The sequence below is a fragment of the Lethenteron reissneri genome, chromosome 3, assembly GCF_015708825.2.
Source record: "Lethenteron reissneri isolate LAM-NWPU_2019-01 chromosome 3, ASM1570882v1, whole genome shotgun sequence".
Classification (NCBI taxonomy): domain Eukaryota; kingdom Metazoa; phylum Chordata; class Hyperoartia; order Petromyzontiformes; family Petromyzontidae; genus Lethenteron; species Lethenteron reissneri.
Genome location: NC_083781.1, coordinates 2066888 through 2076695, shown reverse-complemented (window position 1 = coordinate 2076695; position 9808 = coordinate 2066888). Strand labels below are relative to the sequence as shown.

At 50.8% G+C, this 9808-nt stretch overlaps 2 protein-coding genes across 5 annotated transcripts in view; one reads left to right on the top strand and one right to left on the bottom strand.

The window, feature by feature from the left end:
• Positions 1-246: 246 nt before the first annotated feature.
• On the bottom strand, positions 247-3332 carry LOC133345060 (mitochondrial ribosome and complex I assembly factor AltMIEF1). 4 transcript variants are annotated; one of them, XM_061555501.1, is made up of 3 exons: positions 3119-3191; positions 2538-2613; positions 247-1680 (listed from the first exon to the last, which is right to left on the bottom strand). In XM_061555501.1, the coding sequence occupies exon 3, from the start codon at positions 1646-1648 to the stop codon at positions 1424-1426; it is 225 nt and encodes a 74-aa protein (XP_061411485.1). In that variant the 5' UTR covers positions 1649-1680; positions 2538-2613; positions 3119-3191; the 3' UTR covers positions 247-1423. The 4 variants fall into 4 exon arrangements, with proteins under 4 accessions (XP_061411485.1, XP_061411463.1, XP_061411474.1 ...); XM_061555479.1 differs by having other exon boundaries at positions 3093-3163; XM_061555490.1 differs by lacking the exon at positions 2538-2613 and having other exon boundaries at positions 3119-3332.
• A 1603-nt stretch (positions 3333-4935) lies between these two features.
• LOC133345051 (protein flightless-1 homolog) overlaps positions 4936-9808 on the top strand; it is a 60793-nt gene continuing 55920 nt past the window's right edge. Inside the window, exon 1 of the mRNA XM_061555458.1 lies at positions 4936-5127. Within this exon, the coding sequence (XP_061411442.1) occupies positions 5065-5127 (63 nt within the window). The 5' untranslated portion in view covers positions 4936-5064. The remainder of the gene's footprint in view (positions 5128-9808) is intronic.

Sequence of the window (9808 nt, the reverse complement as noted above, 5' to 3'; positions counted from 1 at the left end):
GTGGTCTCATGAATGTATGGCCAAAATTGCTCCATGTGGTCCATTTTTCCCACGTGGAATGTCCTCACCTGAATCACGGTTCAATTCCTGGGAAAAAGATTTGAATTTCTACCAGAGGTGTATAAATTGATGCTTCAATTCGTACATTATTTGGAGTGGGTTCACATGACCCCATCATACACTTGTCATTATCCATCTACAGCTGGATGAAGGTCTCCCCAAGCTGATCAAGGTGTAATCATACGTGACATGAAATAAAATAAAACATTTTGCGATCGTAAATGTTTTTATGATTCAATATTTCCGTGACTCACAACATGCGGAGAAACAGCTCATCAACATGAATGAATAATTATCAATCGGTATTTTGAATCTTTACCGAATTTACACAGTGGTGATATTAAACTCATGACAAAAATATCATAAATGTATAAGTCAGGAAAATAACTGAGATTGGGGCAAAAAATCGGACCAAACAAATACAGGTTCAAATGCACGCAATGTTGGCTAACGTTGCACCACTTGTTAGCTCTCACAAATGATAACTTCTCTGTCCTGCCCCTAATCAAAGTCTACACTGATCAACATTTATTGAGGAAGCTTTTCCTAAGGCCGTTCTTTACAAGGTCTTCAGATATGTGTTTACTGCAGTCAACATTGAGACATTTTATCCAAAGCGTAAAAAATGTAATAAAATACACATTATTAAATTCACGTGCAGATAGAATTTTAAGTTTTGGAATATGAAGATACCGTGGATGAAAACACGAGTGTTATAGTGGTATTTACGGTAAGTTGAATTTTCATCAACAGAAGTGACCTTCAACTTTCAAGCAAATTATATTGAAATGCTGCCATTATATCCAACATAACGTTTAAGACTATCAAATGTATCCTAAATGTACTATTGGAGTTCTACCATGAGGTCAAACAACACATCTGGTCATAAATCCCTTGGCAGATCATGAATTCAGTAGACCCTTCTTTTCAACACCAAATTGCATTCATTCATGCTCCATAAAGAGTGATTTCCAACATGTCAGTCTCTGATATTTTTGTTAATTTGAGCCATAAGAGCTGCTAGCTCTGTTGGTGTCAGCCTGTAACTCGCCATTGCTGGATAAAGGCCTCCCCCATTTTCTTACTTTCCATCTTCGTTCTTGTTCAGTAGAAGCCTCCAAATTATTTGATCTAAGTCATATAAAGTAAAAACTGACATTTGTACGGTCTTTCTATACATTCATTTGCGATTGGGCTAAAAACGATGAACTTGCTACAACGGAAAACATGATTTCATCACAGGTGGCTGTCAGGACTTTTGCTGGACTAGTGCTAGTTAGACATGGCCATTAGCCCCCATAAACCATCCAGCGCTTGCAAACGAGTGGCTGGAGGTCCAGAAATATTTAACCGCAGCTGTCGCTCACATCAGCCCCCCGAGCTTGCTGTTGAGAAAGTTCCATCCCTTCTTCAGCAGTTGCTCTCGCTTCTCCGTCGACCGCACGTCGCGGTGTTTTTGGAACTCTCGGCGGACGGAAGACACGAAGAAGTCTCTGTCCGTGTACTGCAGCCGCCGGCCCTCACGCAGGATCGCGCGGTACAAGCTGAGCACGGCCGGGCGCGACCACTGCACCGCCACGCCAGACATCGCCACAGCTACCGTAGTCACAACGATGGCTCCTGCAAGAACAAAAACGCGTGCACATGTGGGTGTCGAGGGAAGAAAACGTGACGGTTTGCTTCATTTAACACGAAGGCTTTCGTGACCAATATCCATAATGAAGGTTATTTTTGGTTAGATCGCGTAAATATAAATATGTCGTTAAACCTGCCACCGTCTGACAGCCAATTAGTAAGGGTTGTTACGTAAACAAAACACGCCAATTCGGTACTCGATTTGTATATGTTGTGGGTTTACTGTCCTAGTAACGAATTGGCATATTTTGTTTACGTGACAATTGGCTGTGTCGGGTGGTGGCGGGTTTAACGATCTAACCAAAATAAACTCTATTACGGTTTGCTTCGTTTACTATACTTTATTTTGTATTGATTACATTTTTAGTGACCCAGGTCACTTGAGAGGCAGTGGGGTTGGTGGGTCGGCGTCCAGGTGCCATTCCCTGGCTCACCAGGAGACGGCGGCACAGGAAAGTGCGAGCTAATCTCCCTCTGTCCCTTCAGTGTGGAATAGAGTGTTGCCCCCTCGCACGCGTGGATTTACTCCCACATGTATAACACTCCTTCAATGGCCGAGAACATCGTAATAATGCGTTGTGAGATGCAGTTTGCATAAATTAGGCGACTATAAAACCACTCGTATGAACACTCATCTCCAATGATCAACCTCGCCGCGTGCTGGTGTTGTCAACCTGCTCACCACGTGTGTGCAATCGACGCCAGTTCCTTCAAGAAGCTGCCAACAAGCGGCGCGAAACATCGGACATCGTGGCAACCCGCACGCGGAGTCGCCCTCGCTCACCCCATCAACAACTGCCACCGTTCCCCACTAAGTGGCGCTTGTGCCAGGCTAGGTGTACCTCAAGGCCACGTGAAGTGTCGAAAGCTCGAGGAGGTCACGCGACAGAACCAGGTGCCATGGGTGCAGTGAGGAGCCTGACAGATGCACAATCTGTACTCACCACTGTGCCAACTCACCCACACTCACTCTCTCACCCTCACCCACCCCCACTCCCCCTCACTCACCCCCACTCCCCCTCACTCACCCCCACTCCCCCTCACTCACCCACTCACCCTCTCCCACACTCACCCCCACTCACCCACACTCCCCCTCTCCCACACTCACGCACCCCACTCACTCACCCCACTCACTCACCCCCACTCACTCACCCCCACTCACTCACCCCACTCACTCACCCCCACTCACCCTCTCCCACACTCACCCTCACTCACCCTCTCCCACACTCACCCCCACTCACTCCCACTCACCCTCTCCCACACTCACCCTCACTCACCCTCACCCCCACTCACCCCCACACCCACTCACTCACCCCCACTCACTGACCCCCACTCACTCACCCCCACTTACCCTCACTCACCCTCTCTCACACTCACCCCCACACCCACTCACTCACCTCCACTCGCTCTCCACGCCGCTCACCTTGCCCCGTTGTCGACTGGGGCCCTCCAGCGATTCCTCTCCGCGGCGATTACAAATCGCGATTCCTCCCCATGATTCGATTCCACAACATCATACAGTTCAGTACAGTATTTTGTATTGGTGAACGCGTCCGGAATCGAACGCGGATCGATTAAATACGATTCACCCGCGTCGAGAATACTCGATTTCTACATGCACTGTAGACGTTTCAACCTCATTCCATTTCAATTGCACATCGTTCTATAACCTCCAAGGCCCACTGACGCCACAATATATCATTGTAAGCTAACAAAACGACTCAAGTGAAGGAAAACACGAGGTAGAATGCACGTTTATAAAGAAATAAAATACAATGTCAGCGTTATTATTATTGTCGTGTGGCTGCTGATGTCGACGCAGATCAACGACTTCACATTCAAGACAGATAATAACCCGCAGCGTGGCGCTGCGACGTCTCCTTACTTGCAGATCGGGGGGGGCATTGCGTCGTCACGGTCCCCCCCTCTGGACTGGACCACGCAATCAGCTGTCAGCTGTCTGCTGCTGTCAAGGTTTATGTGGCAGCGGAGTGCGGTGTTTTTAATTTGTATTATTTTTAGACGCTTTTATTTAACTCACTCTTGTCACTCTGGCTGTTGTTGTATCCTCAAATCTTGTAACTCGATTTTAACCCACTTCCCAATGTGGTATCGACTGCAAACTTGGTATACTTATGTCATACTGATGACAACACTATATTCTACCATTAAACATTTGTTTTTTACTTTAATAAAAAAAGGTGTCAGTTTTGTTGCCAGATAAAAGGGTAAAAAAAAAACAATTATCATATTTTGCTACTGGCAAAGGAGGTTCCAATGGTGTAAATTATTTTTTAGATGTAAAGTTTCGGCTTGGGTCTAATTGGCAGTAATTGTCCAAGGCCCCTGACGTTGTGGCAAGCTTCGGGGCCACTTGCTGGAGTCGTGGAGTTCTTCCATTACCAGTAGGGTACATTTCATTAAAGCGTGTTTAAAAAAAGTATTTTAAATATTACTTATTTATTATTGTTGTGTGGACGATCACGAAACCCGCCAGGGGGAGCGACGATTGGTCAAAGACGAGGGCCGGCGGATCGATTCTCAAACAAATTTATTGGCGACTCGCGCGAGTCGCCGGCACGAGGCGGTGACCCCGCCCCCCGCCCCCCTAGCCCCGCCCCTCGCCCCGCCCCTCGCCCCGCCCCCCCAGCCCCGCCCCTCGCCCCGCCCCCTGCCCCCCTAGCCCCGCCCCTAGCCCCGCCCCTCGCCCCGCCCCTCGCCCCGCCCCCCCCAGCCCCGCCCCTCGCCCCGCTCCCTGCCCCCCGCCCCCCCCAGCCCCGCCCCTCGCCCCGCCCCCTGCCCCCCGCCCCCCTTCGCCCCGCCCCCCCCTGCCCCCCGCCCCCCCTCGCCCCGCCCCCCTGCCCCCCGCCCCCCTAGCCCCGCCCCTCGCCCCGCCCCCCCCTGCCCCCCGCCCCCCCTCGCCCCGCCCCCCGCCCCCCTAGCCCCGCCCCTCGCCCCGCCCCTCGCCCCGCCCCGCCCCCCCAGCCCCGCCCCTCGCCCCGCCCCCTGCCCCCCGCCCCCCCAGCCCCGCCCCTCGCCCCGCCCCCCCTCGCCCCGCCCCCCCTGCCCCCCGCCCCCCCTCGCCCCGCCCCCCTGCCCCCCGCCCCCCCTCGCCCCGCCCCCCCCTGCCCCCCGCCCCCCCTCGCCCCGCCCCTTGCCCCCCGCCCCCCCTCGCCCCGCCCCCCTCGCCCCGCCCCCCTGCCCCCCGCCCCCCCTCGCCCCCCCTGCCGCTGCGTGAGAGGCGGGGAGAGGCTGCCGCCTTCACAGTCCGCACGTCGCCTTCGAGCTCGTCTCCTACTGCCCCCCTCCTCCCCATCTCTTCCACCCCGCTCGCTGTTCTCGCGTCTCGCCGCCGCCGAGTCGGGCGCCATGGCCAGCACGGGCGTGCTGCCGTTCGTCCGCGGCATCGACCTGAGCGGGAACGACTTCAAGGTAATGAAGAAGTGAACCACCGCCCGGCCGCCGCCCTCCATAGAGAAGAGCCCGCGCCGCGAGACGTCGCGGTGCCAACTCGGAGGGTTTCCCTCCAGCCCCCCCACTCGTTTGCGTTGACGGCCCTGGCGTTAACTTAGTGCCAGGTCAGAGGGTTTCCCTCCAGCCCCACTCGTTTGTGTTGAAGGACCTGGCGTTAACTTAGTGCCAGATCAGAGGGTTTCCCTCCAGCCCCACTCGTTTGCGTTGAAGGACCTGGCGTTAACTTAGTGCCAGATCAGAGGGTTTCCCTCCAGCCCCACTCGTTTGTGTTGACGGACCTGGCGTTAACTTAGTGCCAGGTCAGAGGGTTTCCCTCCAGCCCCACTCGTTTGTGTTGACGGACCTGGCGTTAACTTGGTGCCAGATCAGAGGGTTTCCCTCCAGCCCCACTCGTTTGTGTTGAAGGACCTGGCGTTAACTTAGTGCCAGGTCAGAGGGTTTCCCTCCAGCCCCACTCGTTTATGTTGAAGGCCCTGGCGTTAACTTAGTGCCAGATCAGAGGGTTTCCCTCCAGCCCCACTCGTTTGTGTTGAAGGACCTGGCGTTAACTTAGTGCCAGGTCAGAGGGTTTCCCTCCAGCCCCACTCGTTTGTGTTGAAGGACCTGGCGTTAACTTAGTGCCAGGTCAGAGGGTTTCCCTCCAGCCCCACTCGTTTGCGTTGAAGGACCTGGCGTTAACTTAGTGCCAGATCAGAGGGTTTCCCTCCAGCCCCACTCGTTTGTGTTGAAGGACCTGGCGTTAACTTAGTGCCAGGTCAGAGGGTTTCCCTCCAGCCCCACTCGTTTATGTTGAAGGCCCTGGCGTTAACTTAGTGCCAGATCAGAGGGTTTCCCTCCAGCCCCACTCGTTTGTGTTGAAGGACCTGGCGTTAACTTAGTGCCAGGTCAGAGGGTTTCCCTCCAGCCCCACTCGTTTGTGTTGAAGGACCTGGCGTTAACTTTGTGCCAGGTCAGAGGGTTTCCCTCCAGCCCCACTCGTTTGTGTTGAAGGACCTGGCGTTAACTTTGTGCCAGGTCAGAGGGTTTCCCTCCAGCCCCACTCGTTTGTGTTGAAGGACCTGGCGTTAACTTAGTGCCAGATCAGAGGGTTTCCCTCCAGCCCCACTCGTTTGCGTTGAAGGACCTGGCGTTAACTTAGTGCCAGATCAGAGGGTTTCCCTCCAGCCCCACTCGTTTGTGTTGAAGGACCTGGCGTTAACTTAGTGCCAGGTCAGAGGGTTTCCCTCCAGCCCCACTCGTTTGCGTTGAAGGACCTGGCGTTAACTTAGTGCCAGGTCAGAGGGTTTCCCTTCAGCCCCCACTCGTTTATGTTGAAGGACCTGGCGTTAACTTAGTGCCAGGTCAGAGGGTTTCCCTCCAGCCCCACTCGTTTGTGTTGAAGGACCTGGCGTTAACTTAGTGCCAGGTCAGAGGGTTTCCCTCCAGCCCCACTCGTTTGCGTTGAAGGACCTGGCGTTAACTTAGTGCCAGGTCAGAGGGTTTCCCTTCAGCCCCCACTCGTTTATGTTGAAGGACCTGGCGTTAACTTAGTGCCAGGTCAGAGGGTTTCCCTCCAGCCCCACTCGTTTGTGTTGAAGGACCTGGCGTTAACTTAGTGCCAGGTCAGAGGGTTTCCCTCCAGCCCCACTCGTTTGTGTTGAAGGACCTGGCGTTAACTTACTGTGCCAGGTCAGAGGGTTCCCTGCTACAGCCACGATAAAGTTGCGTGCTGATGTTTCGTTGTTCAGAATCTTTATTCGTATCTGAGGAATCTGATGAGCTGTAAAGCTCTTGTTGTGTACATGTCCAGTAGTTTTCACAGACGTGTGCCCGGTGACGTAACCTGTGTGGTTTAACTTTGATGCCAGGTTCGAGGATTTTCCCCTCTGCACCTGTGGTTGTGTTGTTGATGTTGTGTCTGGGTGGGGATGGTGGGGCTGGGTGGGGGGTGGGAGGGGTGGGGCTGGGTGGGGAGGGGCTGGGTGGGGAGGGGCTGGGTGGAGGGTGGGGAGGGTGGGAGGGGTGGGGGGTGGGAGGGGTGGGGCTGGGTGGGGAGGGGCTGGGTGGGGAGGGGCTGGGTGGGGAGGGGCTGGGTGGGGAGGGGCTGGGTGGGGAGGGGCTGGGTGGGGAGGGGCTGGGTGGGGAGGGGCTGGTCAACCCGTGGTGCCCTTATAAAACTCAACGTTTAACCTACTCACGCCGGCTTGTGCCCGCCCTCACAGTCGGGCATATTTGCGGAATACACCACGCCGCAGTTGACCCTGCAGGCCATTGACCGAGCAACCCAACGTTCCTACCAGCTCCCTCCGCAGGAATGTGTTTAAGATGTACAAACACCAAATCGATACATTTTGCACGGCATCGAATCTGCATTCACCACCGGTACTTGTGGAAAAACATGCAAACACAAATATGCTCTGAAAATGTATGCATTATCTTTGAAACAACCTTTTGCCTGCTAAGCCACGTGTATTCTGTTCGTGTGTTTGCTGGCAGCTATATATTTAGGGGCTAAATGATAGCTTGAGAAGTCTCTAATTTAGCTATTCATCTGTTGAAGGAACGCAGACTATGTACAGTGGCTTTGCTCCGTGGCTTTCCATCAAGAAATGCTTTAGGAAGCACAACATAATTCGCCGCGTATGTATGTACTGTCTTTATACTACTGTCTATTGTCTGGGAATGGTTATTTGTCAAGGGGTTTTACACGTTTATTAAATAGTTTAGTTTTTAGTTCATTTGGCATACAGTACCTCTTTAAATTGTGTCTATTTTTGGTTGCCATGTACCTAGCCCCATTATTTAGGTTGGGCTTAACTATTGAATATTGCGGTTTTGGCTTTCGCGGCACTTTCCAAGAGCGATATTTAAGGGTCTCCTGTACGTTGAACCTCTTTCGCACCGTACGTCGCCAACCGTGCTAATCGGAGGTGCGGATAGAAAGTAGATGTGCTTTCTGATTATTTTCTCCTTTTTTACATTGAGCCTAGGATTTTTTTGTCTTGGAAATTAAGTGTTTTTTTTTCAGTTTAACACAGAGGCTTTCGCGACCAATATTATTCATAATCAACGTTTTTGGGTTTAGATCGCGTTATTTATAAATGTGTCGTAACCCTCCACCACCCGACACGGCCAATCAGTAAAAAAAGTGTCACGTTGCTTTAGCCCACCGGTGTGTTGAAGCGTGAAACCACAACATTTACAATTTGAGTACGACGTTTCGCTGGTAATTGCATCCAGCATCATCGGGCAATTCGCCAGAATGGTGAGGCTCTGCTGTGTCTCCCGTTCTTATATAGAGCAGCAGCAGGGTGACGTCATCATTAACGCATCAGGTGCAAAGATTTGAGGGGGGGTTATTGTAATTATATACTAGATTAGTAATCAGGCTATTGTTACGATGCGAGTTGTAGATTAGTAATCATTTGGCATGTGTTTTATTGTGATTATGCTACATTAGTAATCAGTTAGTGTTTGTTTCCCTTATAAGGAATTGTAATGTATCTTATTTAATAATACGCTTCCAGGCCGCACTAAGCCTGTAGCTGTCTGAGCGATTAAAGTTATTTCTGTTTCTCTCAATTTCAATGGATTCTCTAATTAGTCTTTGCCACACCGGTGGGCTAAAGCAGTGAACTATTTGTCTTTTGTCAACGTGACACTTTTTTTACTGATTGGCCGTGTCGGGTGGTGGAGGGTTACGACACATTTATAAATAACGCGATCTAAACCCAAAACGTTGATTATGAAATGTTTTTTTAATTGTGTTCTTTTATCCAGCGTGAATATGCTAATGATAGACATCCAATGATAGGAACTTTGTGGTTGTTTTGTCGTTTAATGTATGATGTGCATTAACATATACACGTTTTGAAATGTTTGCCCAAGGGAGGCCCTTATACTCAGCGTTCAATGTATGTATGTTGAACTTCTTTTGCGCAATACGTAACCAACCCGGCTAATCGGAGGTCCTGGCTGGGATCTTGGTATAAGCAACTACAATTCAAGACTAGACATTTCACCTTGCATGTGCTTTGCAGTGATGCCGATGAAGGCAATATCAATATTACTTTATTTTTATATACCACCCTTTATAGCGGGAGATCTTAGCACTTTACATCACATTTTAAAAGAACACCCCCTGTAGCAGCTGCCCCTGTGAGAACACACTTTGACTCAGCACCTAGCCTGCAATTGGCATTAGTCTACCAGCAGTGGGCGATGATTGCTATGTATAATCCCAATTGTGTATTTGCAGGTAATTTTCGAATTTGGCAAATTTGGACCATGATGCTTGCACACATGGACTTACTCTTGCAAATTACCTCTGGAATTTTTAGTGTCTACTGTGAAGGATGTAATGGTTATTACACCCACAGTAATAACCAGGCTGGCCCACTGGGCTGGAACCGCAAACCTCTGCAACAAGCAGTAAATACGCTACTGCTTGGTCGTGATTTGCAATTATTTGTATTTAAGGTTTGATGTGACTACTCTTAACTCATATTCTTATTTTTTGAGAGGGTATGACCTTATCGGGAGAGTGCATCATCTTTATGGGATTCATACTCTTAGTTATTTCGGTAAAGTCACGTAGGTAAAAAAATTAAATTAAAATTAATAAAAATAAAACAATAAAAATCACGACGTTTCGGAGGCA

Coding starts and splice junctions, on each gene's coding strand:
- LOC133345060 (XM_061555490.1), bottom strand. CDS start 1,648: ATGTCTGGCGTGGCGGTGCAGTGGTCGCGCCCGGCCGTGCTCAGCTTG.